The 23024-nt window shown below is 42.4% G+C and overlaps 1 protein-coding gene across 1 annotated transcript; it reads right to left on the bottom strand.

Annotated features, from left to right (window-relative positions):
• Positions 1-3257: 3257 nt before the first annotated feature.
• Positions 3258-11455, bottom strand: LOC126108302 (ankyrin repeat domain-containing protein 65-like). Its single transcript, XM_049913524.1, has 2 exons — positions 11365-11455; positions 3258-3670 (listed from the first exon to the last, which is right to left on the bottom strand). The coding sequence occupies exons 1-2, from the start codon at positions 11453-11455 to the stop codon at positions 3258-3260; spliced, it is 504 nt and encodes a 167-aa protein (XP_049769481.1).
• Between the last annotated feature and the right edge of the window lie 11569 nt (positions 11456-23024).

Genomic DNA, 23024 nt, shown 5'->3' with positions numbered 1-23024 from the left:
CAATGTAAACAATCATCATAGCATGGTGGACCACGTATTTTGGATAATAGCACAGCACTGTAGTTATCAACCCAACATGCAAAATCAAAACACATTCTCCGGTTGGCAGATGGTGAGTCGTTTTAAGTATTTTACTCTTAGTATGTAAACGAGTCGCACCAGTGAGTGTGCTGACATGTGTAGTTGTGAGAACTTTATGAAAGGGTGTATTGCTGTTGTGGCTTAATGAAACATAATTATACTTGCTCTTTTTCCTCATTTATCAGTCGTTAACTTGAATTCCTCTTTTTTCAGTCTTTAGCTTTATGAATGTATCTGCTTACTTGCGTGTTGTGCGCTGCAGAAACACAATTATGAAACGTGATAAGATACCGCCTTGCATTGCATATAGCTAGCAGGTACGGTAAATGGAATTTGGTTTTGACAGTTCCATCATTATCTTAATAGTAAATAGGTTGCACAGGTAAGCCAGCAAATTTAATTACCATCAAAGTTCATGCCCACTGTCACATAGTGTAATTGTCAGGATATATCTGAGAAAATACATCATTTCATCATCTCAGAGGTTTCAAGTGGCTAAATAATTTGAGAAATGTGTTACCTTGTGAATTTCCAAAGACTTTTAACACAAAGTCGGATGCGTAAAATTTTGTGTTCATTTGCTCTGTAATTACCGTAAAACTGCTGGTACAGTGATTGTTTGCGAGGCTGAAGATAAACATTAACAACATTCAGGGCCAACATTTTAACCTGAGTCATTTGTTTTCAATCAAATAGCTATTGTAAGTTTCATTGAATACGCCATGCTCTCTCGCAGGCGGATTGTTTGACGTGCTGGCTAGTCTGGATTTCGCATCGTGTAGCGTGTGCTTCACATACTTCCGATCAAAATTTAATTTTAAAACAGTTCTGCTGCCCTGCTCTGAGATTAACCTATTTACATATCAACATAAATTTTACCAATTTCTCAGATACCAACCAGACGTTTACATACACGAGTTTAAACAGGAACACGTTTCAGACCATTTGGCGTCCGGTTATTGAGCGATATGAGCAGTGAATTCCGGCGTGTTTGACGATACGAGGAAAGGGGACGGAGTTCTGGGCTGTTTCCCCTCTGCTGTGGCGTGCTGTGCCGTTCCAGTGAGCCGCAATAGCAAACAACACCAGGTGAAGTGCGTCAGGCGCGTGCCGAACTTTCGGCGAGATGCATAACTTGGCTCTCTGTTACCTCCACAAAGAGCGTTTAATATCACGGCGGTGTGTGAGATTGTGTCTGATGTGGAAGTCATAGTTGCACACGGAGCAACGAAACGTCAGCTTACAAGTACCACCTGTGGGGAAGACGCGGCAAAAAGAAGCACTCGAGTTAACTGCGATACTTCCCGATGACGTTTCTCCTCGGTTTTCAGTACAACTGCTGTTTCTAAGAAACTCATTTAAACTGAAAGTGGCAGCTACGGAAAGTTTTAAAAAGAAAATATCGGCACGAGAGGGTCTGTGTGGGTAGGTGCCATGCATCCATTTGCCGAGAATTTGCCGGGATTACAATGGACTGTTGAACTTGCTAATAACTTCCCTGCGGGAGCAACACATTGAACTAAGGAGCATTCATAAGTATTTGAAATTATTACGTGCAATAAACATACGTAATGTTGTACTTCAAACCGGAGAAACGTATGTTTCAAGTAGTATTAACAAGAGTCTCGCGGAAGAATTAAATCAGCTGAGAAATGTTGGGATACTATTTACGCAGGAAGTTGCGAAGTAGCAGAAAATATTGGAATATCACCTGAACTGAATGTAATGATTGATGAAGGAGGGAAACAGCAATGCAGAAGAAAACGCTCTGTTGATGGAGCAGCAGGGGACGATTTAAACCATAGCTCGAGGAACAGTTTTCAGCTAAATGTTTGACACGTTATTACACAGCTGTAGGGAACTTGACTGTACCGCGTGCAGCCACATGCAACAGGGAGACATTCCGTTTCCCGTGGAAATACATAAGCGAAAACGATTCTCCAGTCCAAGAGCTTGTAGGAAACGACGAACCTTGCTACAGTGTAGACGTTAATAACGACCGTCTCGGAGAAGAAATTTCACTGTTGAAAAGATTCGTGAAGGCAATGCTGTGTCTGAGCATTTCTTCTGCGCCTTGTCAGTACTCTTTGTGAGTAAGTGTGAGTGACGGCCTCACGGACTGTTCTGCCGTTTGCCTGCTGGCCCCTCACAAGCAGAGAGGCCGCTGACAGTTGTGGCAGGAGCCACGGGCTGGCAGGGAGCGGCGAGCTGCGTCAGCTGCGACCGCAGCACAGCCACAGGGAATGAAATGAGGTGACAGCAACTGAGTTGACAGGCGTGCACTCTCCACTACACTTATTTACTCGATGTATGAGTGAAGGTAAGTGTAATTTTATTACCTGTAGCTCCACGACTTGCGTCACCGTCTCAGCTGTGTCGTTGTGACCGATGAGTTTCGAGACTCGCGTGCGTCGTTGCGAAATTGCTTTCGTGTGCTGAAACTCGGGCCTCGGTGTTCTGTCTCGAATACAGCTAGAATTACTTTGCTTGTTGCAATCTTTTACGTCAAGTACAGACAACAATACTAGTTAGAGAGGATTTCCTTCACATTTTGTATGCGTGTCACGTTGTGGTCTCATTGTGTTTAGTTAAATGCAGACTGACAATATGGTTCCAGAAGATAGTCGCATTATGTAGTGTGAATACTGCTACTACTATGTCATTGTTATTAAACACAACAGGTACGGTAGACTAGAATGTTTGTTGAATATGGAGAACTAAATTGAGTCTGATATCAGGAGCGAAAGTTCTGGTGATAGAAGTGATATAGCGTTAATCTCGGTTTGTTGCAAATTAGAATAGTCTGATGTAGCACCTTGCAGACTGGTGTGAAATACTTTTGAGCGATCAGATATTATACAGCAGTTGTGTTTGTTCACAGTGAACTGTTGACTTTTGCCAAGTTAAGTCTGCAAGTGTACTCGAGACATTTTTCTTGAGAGAAGGATTGTCCATTGTTACCTGAATTATTTTGTTGTTATCTGGCGTTGTCTGGGTTTTGCTACAACGTTCCTTAGAGTATTTGTGTGGTGTATGTTACTTGAGGAGGGCTGAAATTAGTGAGTCACGATAGGATGGAGTTTTTTGGATCTTTATTTAAAAAATTATGAATGTTACTCTCGTACAAATTCTTTCAGTTCTTGTTTTTTTGCACAGAGTTTGCTGGACTGTCTGCCTCATGACAGCATCTCCACCAGCCGCCTGTGGTTGAACTGCCTGGCGATGTCCAGCGCTGTCTCCCCATCACCAGTTGTGGCCCCCCTGTCGGCCCCCGCGTCGAGCAGCGCAGCCACCACTTCTGCGTGGCCGTTGGCTGCCGCGTAATGCAGTGGCGTACACCCACCGCCATCCCTGGCGTCCACCGCCGCCCCCGCCCCCACCAGCAGCCACACCGCCTCGACGTCTCCCCTGTACGCTGCCCAGTGCAGGGCGGTCTGCCCCCACCCGCCCCTCGCCCCCACGTGGGCCCCTGCGGCGATCAGCGCCCTCAGCTGCCCCACTGCCCCCCGCTCAGCCGCCTGGACCAGCCTCCAGCCCCTCTCCTCTTCTGAGAGGCTCCTGCTAAAAACACACAAACTGCCACTCTCTGCTGCAAACACACAGCACACAAAATGAGGAAAACAGCCACACGAGGAAACATCTGTTGTGAATACAAATCTGTTCTGAAACAAACCTACCATACTCCCCCTCCTAGAGTACAAAACAGTGCGCAGTTGTGTATATGTATTAAATTACAGTAAATCGTTTCTATCCCCCTCATAAAAAAATCTTCATTCATCTTCCATTACAAACAGCATCATACAGCCTCTGAAAGAATTTCATTACCACATTTTGTCACACTCATTCCTGCAAGTCAGCTCCTCCGCTCTTGGGACGCAACACCTAACCAGTCGCTCACCTCCACTACAGAACAGGCTTCTTGCAGCTAATACTGGTCTCTGTCTGCAGCTTCACTGCCAGAGGTCACACACAAGAAGAATCCCATTTCCTGGTTTTCAAAGAGACACTTTTCTAATATACAGCCAAAAGAATTTCACTGCACTCACCGGCAGTTTTCTTGACACAGCCTCACCAAATACCGAAACTGACACACAGACAATTTATTCAAAACATGTCAGATATAACAAACACCAAATTGGCAACTCCACCTACATGAAAACCTCTCTGTGTGTCAGATTTTATGGCCTGATAGCATATGCACATGTATTTAACATGTACTATCATGCTCAAATTGATCTGAAGGACCTCAGCTGTTGTCCATCTTAATGTTTTCGTGGCGGAAGGACTCTTCCATTAAGATTCTGGCGTGCAGCCGCATAAGTTCAGCCTCTTCTCCTAATATTTCCTCCGAATACCGTCCAGCCATCTTCAGAGTAGACGCAGTGACTTGCTGCGTCCTTTTACGCAGTGGTTCGGTCCTCGGGTTTAAAAGAACGGACTAAGTGCGGCAGCGTCAGTCACCACGGCTCGCTCTGGAGGTGGCGGGACGGTGTTCAGCCGAAATATTAGGAGAAGAGGCTGAATTTATGCGGCTGCACGCCAGAATCTTTACGGAACGATCTGAATTGTGTTTCGCCTGATTTGTAATCAGTCCTCGTAACATTGTTCCTCTGCTCTGTTTTCGGTACAGTCTTTGCCTGTACAAAATGTTCACTGCATGAGGCCACAAGAGACAACTGCTCTGTGTGATTATCGGCTTACATGGAAACTGACACTTCGATAATGCAAATCCAGGAAACGTGTTATTGGACATTACACAGCCATTACGCATGCATATTCAAATTTATTGCAATAAATGAAACCTCACAAAGCAGCATCCTCCTTTAAATGACACGACGAAAGTTTTCTTACTGTGCTACTATCCGGGAATGCAATCTAACAAGTAAAGAAGGAATATCTCAAGTATGGTTTCAGTCACAAGTAACAAAGAGTGTGCAAGTTGAAACTTGAAATGATCTGCCATAAAGTTTCGTGTTTCCCGGAGATTCGAACGCAGCACTTAATCAGATGGTTAACTAAGCACAATGAAACGTCAGAAATCGTCATTTTTAACCAGCAATGAGATGACAAACTGAAACCAGGAGACGAAAGTGTTTTGTGTAATGGGCATTCGAAACCAACACCTATCGACACTGACTTCTAGTCACGCGTAGACGTTGAGCAGCGAAATGTGGACATGTCATAATTTTAAATTCAATGATGAAAATTTTCTGCCTACTAGGAATGGAACCGTAGACACATCCTTGTTGGCTACATACAAAGATACGTTGACTGTACTATTCTCTTTCACCAGTAGCTCGGAGTGGCATGTTTGAAACTGACACGACAGGACGAAAAGCTGCCCGTCTGACTTGGGACCACCATTATTGTTAACAAAGCCCAGAGAATCGGTAAAATCAGAATAATTTCTCACATGTATTTTGCTGTGCTCATGTTGCAACTTAAAGTGACATGCCAGGATTTGAACCCAGGGATGTGTCTCTTGTGAATGTCTTTATGACTTTGCAGTCAAGTGGAGACAATGAAGCAGTGGAAATGCATCATCTGAAAGTGATCAAACGTGACGAAAAGGGAGATCTGAGTTCGAATTCCAGTCCATCGTCAATATTTTCCACGTCTCAGGCTCGAATACAGCAAGAGTCAAGTGCGCTGCGGCCTTGTACGGCGATTGGCTCATTGATTTAAAAAAAATATCGCTTAAGAAAGGCGACTGGTGACAGAGTTTCGACCCGGCATGACTTCCGCCTCTGTCAGGGCCCAACCTGTAGCGACTCTCGTCCAGGCTACCAGAGGTGGGAGAGATGCTGCTTATGCTTGTTAAAAATGATTGCCGGATGTGAGAAACGAACCCAGACCTTCAGCATATGTAGCAAGAATCATTTCAACTTTTTCCTAACTAGCAACTATTACCACGAATTAAAATTCATGCGAGTTGCGGTATTCGAATCCACTACATGCAGACTAGAAACTCGCGCCCTTAACCCCTTTCCTTTCATTTAATTTTTTAACCATTCCGAGGTCTGGCCACGACGCCTCCCCCATACCTGTCAGAGTCGCTGCGCTATTTTCGCACATAATTTTTTTTTATTTCTAATTTTTTTTATGTTTAGCACTTCATCTGAAAGACCATGTTTGCACACAAACTAACCCAGCTGAGAGCGACGCCTTCCAAGCTCTGTGTTCACGATGGTTTGCTTTCCGATTTATTTCGCAACATCTTGTAACTCGCCCAATGCCTTGGTCCCCGAGGCTCGTTTGGAGAGTTGGTCTTCTGCCATCGCTGAGCACTGCACGCGCTGGAAGCTCCGTGCTGCGATTCCTGATACAGCGGGTGACGATGAATGTAACGCAGAACAGCAGAAATCAGGGCAGTCGCTTCTGGACAAAAGGAGTTTCGACATACGGAACGAAGTGAAATAAAGTTTACTAAAAAGTACCATGTGTTCTGTCGTGAGGACCAGCTTTTCCTCCGAGATTCCTTCAACACAAAATAGAGTGCTTCTGACCTATGTATTTTAAATTAGATTTCTGTTTCCTTAAAAATAAGTAAGTCAGTAAGAAACACCGGTTAACACAAAAGAGCTTAAGGACGATTTATTATGATGTTCTTGCGTTTACGCCTTTTTCTATTCACTTTGCACACTGTACCAAGTAACTGTATGCACTGAAGCATGTTACGAAGTTCCTCTCGCAGTTTTCCGCCTCAGCGGCGCACACGCCGCCCCGTGGCCCGCTTGTGGCCGGCGTGCGTGCGGCGACCCACCCAGCGTCCGCCCGTCTTCTTTCCCTCTGCTGGCAGGTGGTACGTTGTCTGTCCTCTTAGCCAGTTTACAGCATTCCTTTATTCACACGGCACGTCGCTACGATTCAAAAAAATTGGAAGGCAAGGTATTGGGAGTAGAGTTCGTGTTATTGTGGCTAACAATTGTCTGATAACTCACCAGATGTCCTTCACTTGAGCTCGTACCAACCTCGCCTGCTATCAGGCCGTAATTCTCTCACGTGCTGCCGACCACCCAGGTGGACTGCCTCAAGTTTCCCTTTGGTTGCTACCTTCCTGTTTACTGCCCTCTTCCGAGTAGTTTTCACACTTGTTGGTAGGTGAGGGGTGCCGATGTTTGTGCAGGTGGCCCTCCAGCTGTAGTGCGGCTACTTGTGTACAGTCACGTTTCCGCTTTTGCTTCTCATTAATTCCACGTGCATGTTCTTGACTTTCACCATATTTGACGGCCAACTCTGGTTTGAGTATAACTGGGTCGGAATCAAAATTGTTCAAAATGATAAAAGCCATTCGCGACGTGCCGTACATCTGTGGGTGGATTCCAGACAGTGGGAGTAATTTCGTCTGGTAAGTGCGGCGTGAGGGCCGTGTGTGTCTTCTTCCGCATCTCGTGTGTGGAACACACGAATATAGTTTCTCACTTTCTCCCAAAGTCGGTGAGGTTTAATCCCTCCCCGTTTCCGCCCGAGATGGTCAACGTGTCAAACTTTATCTTAAAAATATTACCACGAGTTACAGAATGACTCGTAGCTGACAGAAATCTTGCTGCTGTTTCACGTGGTATGGGTAAAACTTGTGCTGTAGAGATGCAGCTCATTCACCAGGAGTGATTCGCTTTTTCAGCACAACGAATTGACGCCTGGTGCAGGGAATGGCAATTTAATCTCAATGTAGACAAGTGTAATGTGCTGCGAATACATAGAAAGAAAGATACCATATTATTTAGCTACAACATAGCAGGTCAGCAACTGGAAGCAGATAATTCCATAAATTGTCTGGGAGTAGGCATTAGGAGTGATTTAAAATGGAATGACCATATGAAATTAATCGCCGGTAAAGCAGATGCCAGACTGAGATTCATTGGACGAATCCTAACGAAATGCAGTCCGAAAACAAAGGAAGTAGGGGACAGTATACTTGTCCGTCCACTGCTTGAATACTGCTCAACAGTGTGGGATCCGTACCAGATAGGGTTGATAGAAGAGATAGAGAAGATCCAACAGAGAGCAGCGCGCTTCGTTATAGGATCATTTAGTAATCGCGAAAGCGTTACGGAGATGACAGATAAACTCCAGTGGAAGACTCTGCAGGAGAGACACTCAGTAGCTCAGTACGGGCTTTTGTTGGAGTTTCGAGAACATAACCTTCACCGAAGAGTCAAGCAGTATATTGGTCCCTCCTACATATATTTGCCAAAGAGACCATGAGGATGAAATCAGAGAGATTAGAGCCCACACAGAGGCCTACTGAAAATCTTTCTTTACACGAACAATACGAGACTGGAATAGAATTGAGAACCGATAGAGGTACTCGAGGTACCCTCCGCCACATACCGTCAGGTGGCTTGCGGAGTATGGATGTAGATGTAGATGTAGACACTATCTACATTATAACTTAATAACTTTATTTTTAATACCATTCACTTAAAGCGCTTTCCCTTACAGATACGGTCCTTGGCATCACCAAAGACAGTGTAACACCGATTACAAGTTGCGAATAACATAATGTTTCCAATCAGAAAAATACACAGTACAAGGAAATCTGATCAGTGACCAAAGAAAAAGCATTAAAAATGTGTTAAGAAAATGAAACAATCTAATGAATACTATGCAAGTTCTATAACGTTAGATAATTTGGGAGACTACATTCCTAATGCTATTTCTTACATTTAGCTGTAGTGTTCAGTAAACCTAGAAAAGAAAACAATGAGGTATACGCTGTAGTAACGCGAACGTATTGCTACTTACCATGTTAACCTTACAACAAAAATATTCTAGAGTAAAACAATGTTCCCATAGCACAAACGCCCATAAATAGTCGTGAGTTGGCGAGATATTGTGCCCTTCCTGCACAAAAGGAGGCCTTGACAATGTTCAGCCCACAGTCACAATGAAGTTGTGTCACACGACTACCACGAAAGTATGTGTGGAAAAGTAGCAGTGGGTGCACACATATAACGAACTCAAGTTAACAAGTTATTCAGTGCCCCAATTGAGTGACTACACTTGTTTCAGCATTTAAAAAAAAAACTAGAAATTATCTCTGGAGAAGACGAAACAACAGCAACTACGTTTTCAAATCCATAAGTTTTTTTCACTTTTAGACCTACAGTGCACTGAATCAATTTAGGAAAAAAACTTATGTGGAGACGTTTTCTAAGAACTTCTTAACTGGTTGTGGGTCTGCCTGAGGATAACTTTGTTACAGAAGAAATAAAAAATTCTTTCCAGCGAGATTTCAGCCTACATCTAACACAGTCAGCCCTTTAAAGGGTTAATGCTTCACCCCCGAGCTATCGGAGAACCATCACATGTAGCTCGCTCCTTGACCCCGTGGGGGTCAAGTTGGATAATTTTCGGTGTAAATGGTTAAAGTGGCTGTAGTTTCAGCTTGGAACGAGCTTTCTGCACTCGGAAACATAAATCTTCCAATCTATACCATACCTTATTTAAAGACCATTCGGAATGTTCAATGGTAACGACAGGAAAATATCAAGTAAATGCGTCAGGACGATTCTCTGCCACTCCAGGAACTAAGTCTGAGGTCACAGTGTTGAAATGAAATCAGTCGGAAATTTGAGGGAAGTAAAAGTAGGATGACTGCAGGAAGAATTAGAAGAAATCGAAAAGGAAAGGAACATAGGAAGGACGCATTCAGCACATGCAAAAGTCGGAACAACCTTCAGTGAAATTAAATGCAAGGATGACTACACAAAGAGTGTTTTAAACGCGCAAGAGAGAGCAGGTGGCAGAACATAGTACGTTAAAGACCTCTTTGAGTGGGAGGAACTAACAGATAACGTGACAGAAGAAGAGGTGGAAGCCGAATTGGAAAACGTAGGGGACTGGCCGTTACACTCATCATTTCACAAAGCTCTGGAAAACTTGCACACAAACAAGGTGGAACGGTTAGTTAACATTCCCTTGGAACTTACATGATCATTTGGGAAGGTGAAAATCAAACGACAATTCAGTTTTGTCTGTAGGATCCATGACACAGGAGTCGTAACAACAGACTGCCAGAAACACACCATCCAAACACTACAGAGGCGAGCAAGGGTCGATATTGCGACAGCTATCGCCCAGTGAGCTACACAGCTCATTAATCCAAATTACTAACAAGAATACTTATAACACGCAGAAGAATCGAAGATAAAACTGAGGATCTGTTTGCGCACACTAAATTTGGAGTAAAGGATCGAGAGAGGCCTATCAGACCTTCGACCTGATAGTGGAAGGAATGTGCAAGAAAAATGGAGATCTTTATTGGGTTTGTAGATCTTTAAATGACGTTTGACAATGTGAAATAGTGAAAGTGTACGGAACTTTAAAAAAAAATAGGTATAAGACATAGGGAACAGCAGATAACACAGAATATGTACAGCAATCAGGAAGGATTGGTGCTTTGTTTAAAGATGGTGAAAGACAGCGATGCTGGTAGTCTCCACAAATATTCAGCCTGAACACTAAAGAATCGTTGGTGGAACTGAAGAAACTTCCAGGAATTTAATTAGGGTAAAAATCATTTCGTTGATAAAATTTCCTGGCGATATTTCTATCACTGAAAGTGAGAAAGAATCACTGGAGTTGGTGAATGTAATAAATAGTCGAATGATCACTGAGTTAGGATTAATGAACAGAAGAAAGAGGAAAATATTGGGGAGTGGCGGAAATAACATCAGAATTAAGGACCACGAAGCTGACAAATTGCAGGGATTCTGCTATGTGCAAAGCGTATTTACACTTAGGGACAAGGCGAGGTGGTTATAAAAAGTTATCTAGCACACGAAAACAGGACATACCTCGCAAAACAAGGCTACTGGTACAAAAGATAGTCCTTAACTGGGGAAGAAACCTCTGAATGTATGTTTGTAACAAAGTACTGTATGAAAATGAATCGTGGATTACGGGAAAAAACGAGAAAGAAATCGAAGCATCCTAAATCGGTGCTATTGGAGGATGTTGAAATTAGGTGAACTCATACCAGAGGAACACTGAAACGTCCCTCCAGAATAGGTGAGGGTAACAATATGTGACATGTACAAGGGTCAGCGTAATAGGTTACATGTGAAGTCATCAGAGGTCAACTGCCATGGTGCTAGAGGTAGCTGTAGAGGGTAAAACCTGTAGGGCAGTACAGAGATAGGAGTGCACAGCACAAGTAAGTGTGGACTCTGGGTGCTCACAGCACTTTAAACTCGTTGTTCACACAATCAGAAACATGGTCAACAGCAGGCAGCGTTTCTGCTTCGCATGTGTGTTGTTACTGGGACTGGCTGTTACTCCATACTGCGGCGGGTCGACCAAAGTCGTCCACACCATGACGAGCTGATGCTCTGCCGACATTTGCTTCTCTTTGCTGCTTGACGAGCATATTTGTTGTTATTAGCGGAAATTTTATGGCAAATATTTGTTTTTCTTTTTGTCCTGTCTCAGTCCTGCCAGCCACCCAAATGGTCCCACAAACATGTGTTTATCTGACCCCTACTAGACCATTCCAATATGCCAAGAGTGCTGGACGTTTACCTCTTTTGACAGAGAGAGTCACACATTCAGTGCAGTCACAGTGGCTCCCTGCCACCAGATTTTCTGTGTACGACGTTGGAGTATGTGCGTGAATTATCGCTGACATTCGTTGCATGAGAATAAATCACTGAACTGTTGACAATAACTCACTATTTTCCCTACCAACCTATTCTTAATGACTCTCTCTCTCTCTCTCAATACAACCTCCTATCATGTCAATACAGCCCCATTATTCATCTGACTGTATTGTTCTGATTTTAGTGCCAGTTCGCTTTGCTGACCGTCATTAACTCTAGACTCAGCATTTACACTTTGCTTTTCGGTATTTAAATCTTATCTACCACAGAATGGTCGTGTGTGTGTGTGTGTGTGTGTGTGTGTGTATGGTGAGAACTTACCGCAAGTGAGAGACAGTGGCGTCATCAGGTGCAGGCGTCGTGGGCGGTGCAGCAGCAGCAGCAGCAGTCTGGCGGGTTGTGCCGGCAGTGGTGGTGGTGGCGGCGGCGGTGGCGGTGGTGGTGGTGGTGGTCGCGGCAGCGGCTGTGGTGGTGGTGGTGGAGGTGGTGGCGGGCCTCAGCTGTGCAGCGTCTGGTGGGCTGCACACACAGAAAGAGAGAGAGGCACAGTGTGAGCAGGCGTGTCCTCGTGGGGTCCTGGGGACGGCTCACTGCTGTGCACACACACACTCATACACGCCGACAACAGGAGTAGCGGTCCAGTAAATACAAATGAATTACCAGTGCGATAATCACATTCAGTTGCACCACCTGAGTTCCCCACAGCAGTTTCTCACCATACCACACAACAGGAAGTTCAAAATCAAGCATGAAGAAAATGTACATACAGTGCCTGGCACTTACACAGAATTTAATTACAGACCCACTGTACCGGCCAACTCTGGTACTATCGTTCTCAAAAGTGTCCGAATGATCTGAACTGGATTGTGCCTCTTTGTACGTGACCCACATAACTTGACTACCTCGCAATTCATGTGCACCCTTTTAGATATTGTCGTTTTACTATATATAATAAACGTCCTAGGACTGGTTGGGTACCAATCCCTGAAGTGTGGCATCTGAGACCAGTACAGACCAAAGTATGGGCTTCAGGTAGAGGCATTTGTACGTCTGTCTGTCTGTATACTTGTTATAATGGTAACAGACAGTCAAATGTTAAGGAGAAGTGGCTCTTCCAAACTTTGAAAAATATCGTGATTAACACTTTGAACTACTTCTAAATTTCCTTATTTAACAACCACTTTTGAAATATGTATGACCTGTAGGACAGCAGCTCCAGAAAAAATTGCAAGACATTTGGCTTACCATGTGCAGTCATTACTGAACAGTCCTCTGTGGGACTTGCTCATCAGTTTGCAGCTGGTTCTGTCCACACCGCTTCCTGTGTGAGAGACCCCCTGCTCTGTGTGGCGGGATTACTGCAAGTCTACACTTTCAGTTCTGTGATATTTGTATGACTGCTTCAGCGCCTCAGCGTCTCTGGCTATCAAAAAGGTTAAGGAGGAAGGTGGTGGTATATATTTGGTGTATAAAATAGACCTGGAAGAATTGGAAGGTTCCAGCTGTATTATGTCATTCCCAGATAGAGAATCCGATAAATTGCAAGAGGTACGCACGAGCAGACCTAGGGTCAGTTAGTTATGGTGGTGAACAAACTGAAAAGAACTGTTAGGAGCAATCAATGTGCAGATAAATGGGATACTGAAGAGCTGACGAATGAAATGGGTTTTTCAACTTCTGTGAGACTGTAGGTAATGTGATAATGAATGTCTCAGCTGGAATTTCAGCAGCTGGTGTCACTGACAACGCGAAACACGAAAATTGAACAGAGAAATGTTGGAGCAAGGAAGGCAACTCTGAAGAAATCTGAGCAAACGAAAAAATACATAAAATGTTTGATGAAAGACAGAAGTACTAAAATAGTCAGGGAAAGCCAGGAATAAAGTATTACAGGTCGCTAAAGAATGTAATTCTAAGTTCGAGGGACGATGAAGTAGAATGACTGCAATAAGTTTCAGGTAAATAAACAAAAAGTGATCGTAGGATGCACGCAATCAGCACATAGAAAAGCCTAAAGATCCTTCTGTGAAATTAAATGCGGGGATGACAACACTAACACCCATCCTTCCAGATGTCAGACTCTCAGATCGGTGCCAAAAGCTGTTATGTCGATGGAGTATGAACGAAAACAGGACGTGTAAAGGGTAATTAAAAGTATCACGAGAGCTACTAAGCATGGGAAAAGCGCATCTGTGAGTAACTGCATCCTAGATCTCGCATGGATGAGAAGGTATAACGTTCAAATCCCACTGGTGACAACATTTTTTTTAACTGTGTTGGGGCGAAGCTGTTACATGGAACGAGATTTTCCTGACATGTACAAAGACTTTTCGGAGTTTGAAACAATGTTCTTTTGACAGTCTGCTTCTTTTGCTTCGTTAGTTGAACATCATGTACTTATCATTGATCTTGTTATGTTGTGTATTATTAATTATTGTTATTGCTGTTACTTCCACATGTGCGATGCAATTGTTTCTTTATTTTTCTGTTCTGGTTGTATATTCTGTGAAACTACTGAAGCACACTACAGCTTTACTGCTTTCAGTGAAATGAACCGAAAGCGGGCTACCAAGATAACATTGTTGTGAACTCCAAACAGCCATTTTACATGTCATGAGCATCTCCAGTTTTAGAATCGGAATATAACAGAGCTTTGGAAGGCTTAAGATCCAGTAAGGCAGAACATATCATAATTTCTAAAATCATTGGGAGAAATGGCAACTATTCACGTTGGTGTCTAGAATTTGTGTGTCTTAGGACTTCGGAAAATTACCATCAACACAATACAAAGACTGCTAGAGCTGACAAGTGCGAGAATTACCACACAATCAGCTCAGCAGCTCATGCATCCAAGTCCATGACAAGAATAATATACAGAAGAATGGGGAAAAAAATGGAGGATGTGCTAGATGACAATTAGTTTGGCTTTAGAAAAGGTAGTGGCACTAGAGAGGCAATTTTGACATTGTGGTTGATAATGGAAGCAAGACTAAAGAAAAATCAAGACACGTTCATGGGATTTGACGACCTGGACAAAGTGTTCGACAATGTAAAGTGGTGCAAGGTGTTCGAAATTCTGAGAAAAATAGGGCTAAGCTATAGCTAGAGATGTGTGGTATACAATACGTGCAAGAGCCAAAGAGGAATAATAAGAGTGAACGACCAAGAACAAAGCGCTTGGATTAAAAAGTGTGTACGGCAGGGATCTTGTCTTCCCACCTACTGTTCAATCTGTACAACGAAGAAGCAATGATGCAAATAAAAGAAAGGATCAGGAGGGGAATTAAAATTCAAGATGAAAGGATATCAATGATATGATATGATGATGATATTGCTATCCTGAGTGAAACTGAATTAGGACTGATGGTCATGAAGTAGATGAAGTTAAAGAATTCTTCTACCTGGGCAGCAAAATAACCAAACATGGATGGAGCAAGGAGGATATCAAAAGCAGAGTAGCCCTGATCAAGAGAATTCTACTGATATAAAACATAGGCCTTAATTTGAGGAAGAAATTTGTAAGAATGTACATATGGAGTACAGGACTGCATGATAGTGAAACATGGACTGTGGGAAAACTGGAATAGAGAATCTAAGCATTTGAGATGTGGTGCTACTGGCGAATGTTGAAAATTATGTGGACTGACGAGGTAAGGAATGAAGTCATTCTGTGTAGAATTGGAGAGGAAAGGAATATATGGAAAACACTGACAACGTGAAGGGGCAGAATGGTAGCACATCTGCTAAGAAATCGGCGAATGACTTCCATGGTAGCAGAGGGAGTTACAGAGGCCAAGGACTGCAGAGAAAGACAGAGACTGGGATACATACAGCAAATAATTGAGGACATAGATTGCAAGTGCTACTCTGTCATGAAGAAGTTGTTGGCACAAGAGAGGAATTACTGGTGGACCGCATCAAACCAGTTAGAAGACTGATGACCCAAAAAAAAGCGCGTCGTCCCATATAGCACTTTCACACATAATACGGTAAAAAAACTAGGGTAGTTGGGTTGTGAACCCATGATCTTTGATACAGGAGTCTTAGGCTCTATCAACTTCCACATGAAAGCAACATACGTTACATACTCACAGTTACGCTTGTGAAGTGCTCTGTAGTCCTGGTGTTACTTTTAATTAACGTTTACGTACACTCTGCTGGACAACAGCAGACAGCACGAACTAAACCGCAGTTTTTGTTGATAAGCTATCGACCTGCAAATTTTGGTACTGATCTGAGTGTCTGACATCTGCAGGTTTGGGTTTAAGAGTTAGAAAAGAATTCCGCTGCTAAGTGCAGGGGGGGGTGGGGGGAAAGAAAGTGGGAGAGAGAGTGAGAGAGAGGGAGGGGAGGGGGGAGAGAAAGGGATGGCTGACAAAAGTACACTGAGCACCTCCATGAGGGGTGGGACTATTGAATGACATGATGTAAGGAAAATTGAAAGTCGAGCTGGAAAACATTCCCTTGCAGTTTATATGGTGCTTGCAGAAGGCTGCAATGAAACAACTATTCAACTTCATCTGTAGAATCTATGGGACTATAGACCTAGCGACAAATTTCCAGAAAAATATCATCTACACACTCCACATGCGAGTAAGGACCACTAAATACGAACGATTTCGCACAATGAGTTAAACATTTTATGAATCCTAATTGCTGACAAGATTAATATGTACAAGAAAGTAAGTTTGGATTTAACAAAGGTAAAAGCTCCAGAGAGGCAGATCTAATCTTACACTTCAAAAGGGAAGCAAAGTTTAAAGAAAATCACGCAGCCTTCATTGCATTAGGCCACCTTTAAAAAGATTGATAATGTAAAGTAATGCGACATGTGTGAAATCTCAAAAACTACGAGTGAGATATAGAATACAGGCAGATTATATAAATTACTGTATGTACAATAATCAACACAGAACCGCAAAAACTGAAGCAAGAAATACTGTCATTAAAAGGGTGCAAAACAGGGACCGACTTAGTATCGCCAAGGGTTCAGTTTGAACATCAAGGAATCGTTCGCAGAACTGAATAAACTTCCAGGACTTTAATGAAAATTGAGGGTGAAGGTATTTCATTGATAAAATTCACTGGTGTTATTACCATGTTCACTGAAAGTGAGAAAGAAGTACCCGAGTGGATGAGCACAGAATTATGGTTGAAACTAAAGAAAGGTGGAAGTATTGGGGAGTAACAGAAATAACATCAGTGTCAAACTTAATGTCAAAATTAGGGACCACAAAGTAAATGAATTTAAGTGATTCTGCTACCTGGGAAGCCAATTTACACTGAGGGACAGAGCGAGATTGTTATATGAAGTAATGTAACAGAGGAAAACAGATCATTCCAGGCAAAACAAGGCTACTGCTGCCAAAGATAGGCCCCAATTTTGTGATAGAATATCTGAAAATGTACATTTGGAGCACAGTTTGTATGAAAATGAATAATGGATTATGGGAGATACAGGAAGAGAAGTGACTTGGAGCATTCAAATTGGGATGCAATAAAAGTATGTTGAGAATTAGATAAGAAAGGAACTGTGGAAAGTGGGATATATCTGAAGACATCAGGGAATAACTGCCATGGTAGTGGTGGAAGCAGCAGAGAGTAAAAACTGTAGACAAAGACAAAGATTGTACTACATCCAACAAATAACTGGAGACTTTGGATGCAAATGCTGCTCTGTGGTGAAGAGTCGACCCTGCACCCCCTCTTCCCAGAAATAAATGATGGGATCTCAGCGCTCTAAGTGTGTTGACAGACAGAAATGTGTTCTACAGTTGGCAGAGTTTCTGTTTTGCATGTCTGTTGTGACTCTGACTACCTGTTATAGCAAAATAAAGTGGTACAATCATTTTGGTCCAAACCCTGAGGAGCTTAGGCTTAAGAGACCACCTCTGCCAACTACTGCTTTTGTTTTGATTCTTGAACAGAGTAATTCTTGTTACTAGCACAAGTTTAATCCAGGGGTCTAGGATCCTTTCTCCTCTTTTCTTTCTACCAACGACCCTAAATTGTCTCATAAATAAATCTGTCTTTACTTGTCCTGTGCTACAGAATTCCAATACACCATGATTTTTAGATGTTTATGTCTCTTTAAATACAGTGTTACGCATCAAGTGCTCTCATAATCCCTCTCTGTGACTGGATTTTCCGTGTGTGACGTCGCCTTGCATGCCAGAGTTATCGTTGGATTGGTTTACTGGTTCTGATGGGAATATATCACTGAAATGTTCACAACAGATCACTGCTTTCCCTACCAAACCATTTTTAATTGACCTTTCTCTCATAATACAACTTCCTCATTCTGTGGATACTGCCCAATTATTCATCTGACCATATGTTATGATTTTCTTTCCATTTCATTTTGCTGACTCTCACTGAATCCAGACCGATCCTTTACATTTCCTTTCTCTGTTTTTCTACCTTCTGTACAATGTAGTGCTAATGTGTGTGTGCGTGTGTGTGTAGTGAGGGAACTCACCGCATGTGAGAGACAGTGGCTTCTCCAGGTGGAGGAGATGTGGGAAGTGCAGCTGCAGCAGGTGTCTGGCGGGATGCGTTGGCAGTGGTGGTGGTGGCGGTGGTGGCGATAGTGGCGGTGATGGCAGTGGCGGTAGTGGCGGTGACGGCTGGTGTGCTGCACATAGAGCAGAGTGTGAGCTTGCTGGCGTATCCATGTGAGGATGTGGGGGTGGCTCACTACAGCCAGCCCTGCTGAGGGACCGTGCACACACTGGCAACTGGCAGACGACAGGTGCCGAATGCTGCGATAGCGGTCCAGTTTATACAGATGAATTGCCGTTGAGTTAATGACATTCAGATGCACGCCTGAGCTCCCTACAGCAGTTGATGACGACACCATACAACAGGTAGTTCAAAATCAAGTGCAGGATTAAGATACATACAGAATTACTGGACAGGTCAGCTCATGTACTATCACCCTCCAAATTATCCAAATGGCCTGAGTTCCACTCCACCTGATTTGTATGCACGCACTTAGTGTTACTGTCTTGCCGTCCCTCTGCTCTCTTTTCTGGTGTGGGCGTTTCACTGTTCAAACTGGTTACTGCAAGAGACCACTTGAGAATACTGATCTGTAAGGCTGTCAGTCCACAATCAGACTAATATCTCAATAACGTCAATACCAGAAAAAGTGTTATTATTAGATGACAGTCTTCAGCACCTGTAAACTCAAGTTTACTGCAGTAAATGACATTTTAGAAACTAACTTTCACCATGAAATTACGTGACGAAAACGTTTGTTCACACTGACATCCAGGACTCAAATCGAACAACCGTTGTCTCTGTTAACTAAATACCAAAGGTCTTAGATATCGTTTCAGTCACAGGTAAGCTAGCGTGCACGTATCTAAACACTGAAATCTTGAAGTTTCACTAAGTTTTGGGTTGGATGCCAATTTGAACCCAGCACTTAATACGATTGTTAACTAGGCACAATAACACGTTATATATCCACATGTTTCGTTGTTAGCGAGATGACAACCTGAAACGGTGAGGCAAATAATTTTGTTCCTTTACTGGGATTTGAATCAAGTACGTATCATTGTTTTCTAGTCACAAACACACGTTAAACATCTCCTCAGTTGACCTGTAGCGACATGTGCACATGTCTGAACTGGAAATAACGCGACGAAAAGTTCCGTGAGGGGCGGGAATGTGAGCCTGCTCGCAGCATCGTTGCTTACTGCAAATAAGGAGACGTTGATTGTCGAATTCTGTTTCGACAGTTGCTAGGAGTGACATGTTTTAACCTGAAATGATGCCTTGAAAACTTTGGTATCTGGTCAAGTCGAAACCAACACCAACCGTCTTTGATGACAAGACATACGCAGACGATAAAATCACAATTACTTCTGTCTTTTGGTTTGATGTGCACGTACTAGCAGTTGAAATGACTCGATGAAAATCTTTGCAGCCAGCCACGATTACGAAAGATGCTAATTACTATGGGCATACTGCTTGGAAGGATTTCTTACTACAGAACACTTTCGTCACACCAGATGCGTGATGTTACATTCCGAGGACACACATTAACCTTTGATTGTACATTTTTTCTCGGGGCCACAAAATTTCCTTTTATGAAGTTAAGGCCCAGTGGTTGAAATGTCCACCTGACCATCCTGATTTGCGTTCTGCTTTATTTCCTTAAATCGATGAACGCAAATTCTGAGACCTTTCCTTTGAAAGGGAACTGTAGATTTCCTTCCCCGCATTCTGCTTTGACTCTAATGGTCTTGCAGTCGATGGGACGTTTGACCCTAAGTTAATCCTTTTTTTCTTTCTCAACATTTCCTATTGAATTCAAGTATTGCACGAAGGTAAAACGGTCGTATTTCATTACATTTGCTAGTAATCGATTGGACCGTACTGGTAAACTGTCACATCAGAGGAATACTATTCGAAATGAGAAAACTGTTTTCTGATGTGAATTCTTCGCTGCACTTACCACATACACACACAAAATGTTTAATGCACCGTTTTTGAATGTTGAAACAATCATCCTTGTAACCTTCAAATGTACAACATTCAATACATCACTGCAAAAACCACATACACTCACAAAATGTTTAATGCACCGTTTTTGAATGTTGAAACAATCATCCTTGTAACGTTCCAATGTACAACATTCAATACATCACTGCAAAAACAGTTTATAACTTCAAATAAGGAATGACGACTGATAAATGTACTTATATCAGCCTGTATTACAACACATCAAACTAAATCTCTACGACCTTATACATGACTCTACTTGTTTCAGTTAATAATGCCCTTTCAGGCTATATGCATCAATGTTGACTGCAACACGAGGAAAAAGTATGCACTTCCTTACGCAGTTGAGTGACACTTTTTTTAGGCCTCCTTCCACTCCCCTACAGCCTTTGGTAAATTTTTCCACACGGAATTTATCCAGGGGGATCCCCTGTGCTGCATTTACTGAAGACATGCCTCGTCTTTGCCAAGATCAATGGTGTGAATAATAACAGAATAATAACGAATGACCTCCTCAAAAAACTATTTTATTGGATAAACAAAGCTGCTTTGTAGCTAAATATCACCTCATGGTAAAAAAAATACATTACTTTTGAAATTGCAGTAAAAGAACGATACTTCCAGCATAAAAATGGGCCCAGTGTCTGAACATAAATGACTGTCTATAAATGACTGTCTAAGAATGACAGCAAAGGACTTGGAAGAGCAGTTGAACGGAATGGACAGTGTCTTGAAAGGAGGGTATGAGATGAACACCAACAAAAGCAAAACGTGGATAATGGAATGTAGTCGAGTTAAGTCGGGTGATGCTGAGGGAATTAGATTAGGAAATGAGACACTTAAAGTAGTAAAGGAGTTTTGCTATTTGGGTAGCAAAATAACTGATGATGGTCGAAGTAGAGAGGATATAAAATGCAGACTGGCAATGGCAAGGAAAGCGTTTCTGAAGAAGAAAAATTTGTTAACATCGAGTATAGATTTAAATGTCAGGAAGTCGTTTCTGAAAGTATTTGTATGGAGTGTAGCCATGTATGGAAGTGAAACGTGGACGATAAATAGTTTAGACAAGAAGAGAATAGAAGCTTTCGAAATGTGGTGCTACAGAAGAATGCTGAAGATTAGATGGGTAGATCACATAACTAATGAGGAGGTGTTGAATAGGATTGGGGAGAAGAGGAGCCTGTGGCACAACTTGACTAGAAGAAGGGAACGGTTGGTAGGACATGTTCTGAGACATCGAGGGATCACCAATTTAGTATTGGAGGGCAGCGTGGAGGGTAAAAATTGTAGAGGGAGACCAAGAGATGAATAGACTAAGCAGATTCAGAAGGATGTAGGCTGCAGTACGTACTGGCAGATGAAGAAGATTGCACAGGATAGAGTAGCATGGAGAGCTGCATCAAACCAGTCTCAGGGCTGAACACCACAACAAACAACATGAATGACATCCTCATAAACCATTCTTTTAGTAAAAATATAAAACTCTAGCGCAAAAATTAAGCAGTACGAAATAATTAACTGGTCTTGACACAATGACAAACTACTGCAGCAATAAATGCGACAACACTACCCGGAGAACTTTCTGGAAATTTGATTGATACCTGTCGCCGAGTTTATTTTGTATGATCCAGTATTAGTGTAACCATAGACTCGTACAAAATCACAGCTGCTCAGCTAGGGGCCAACACTTCCTGAAGAAATTTCTGCATCATTCCAAAATGTCAATAGTGTAGCTGACTTTTATGTGATTTCATTTCAGCGATTACAAAATCATGTCGAAAGTACGCATTTGACTACTGTACCAATCGCCATGTCACAGCGTACGTATTTCAGCTTGAGATGTTGGAGAGTGTTGGTGATGAGCAGGGAGTTCATCTCAGGTATCCCTTTCCGCTGTTTTTGACCCTTTCTGGACTATACAGTTCCGTCCTTTTGTTGTTTCCCGAGCATTACAAATTCTTCAGCGTTTCCATGAAAGGCGCAGGTCTGGTTTTAAATAGTTGGTGGGTGCAAAAATTTCCATCAGGAGACCAAGTCGTAGCATTTGCACTGCAAATCATAGGTGAAAGGCAATAATAATTTTTTTACATTTCTACATTCATTGTCAACAATAACGATTTGTGCCGGTTTCGACTCTCAATCAGGCACGGAAGTTTTTATCATTTCATTTGAGGTTTATAAATTCCACTTCTAATTACTGGTGAAAAACTATTTGACAGTGAACGTCTCTTCATGTGTCGTCATCGCCGGTGACAGTATGTACGGGTTTAGAATCCCAGTCAGCACAGATACATCGATAATCAGACAATGTACACAGAGATTACTGTTACTAAAAAGATTACCGTTAATAAAAACTTTGTCAAACTTAAGACCTTCTGTCATTTCCGATAGTGTGCAGGAGCAGTTTGGAGTAATGTAGATAAATATATTTAGGTGCGATGTGTTAAATTTTTTTTTCAAGAACGTAATTAATGACTGTAACATGATCGATGTTTCAAACATGAATTTTCATGTTGATGTCTATTGAACAAAAGATAAACACACTGAATGGTTTACAATACAGGCTATAAGTTCATTGCAGTTGGTTGAGGGAATGCAAGTAGCGTCATCTCAAACACAAGGTTACCAGTGTGTCAAATACACACAATATATTACCTAAGTATTAGAATCTAGCTGAAAAATAAATGACGGTTTATCAGTGTTAAGGGCTAGTAGACTTGTATGGACATATGTAACTGTAAGATGGTGCAGAAAAAAGGGAATGTTGGTGTCAGAAACTGTTTCATGTTCAGACTATGAGAGGTGGAATAGCAACAGTAATAGATGGGG

Source organism: Schistocerca cancellata, chromosome 11, assembly GCF_023864275.1.
Source record: "Schistocerca cancellata isolate TAMUIC-IGC-003103 chromosome 11, iqSchCanc2.1, whole genome shotgun sequence".
Lineage (NCBI taxonomy): Eukaryota > Metazoa > Arthropoda > Insecta > Orthoptera > Acrididae > Schistocerca > Schistocerca cancellata.
Note: the sequence above shows the minus strand (reverse complement) of the source record. Positions and strands in the feature narration are given on the sequence as shown.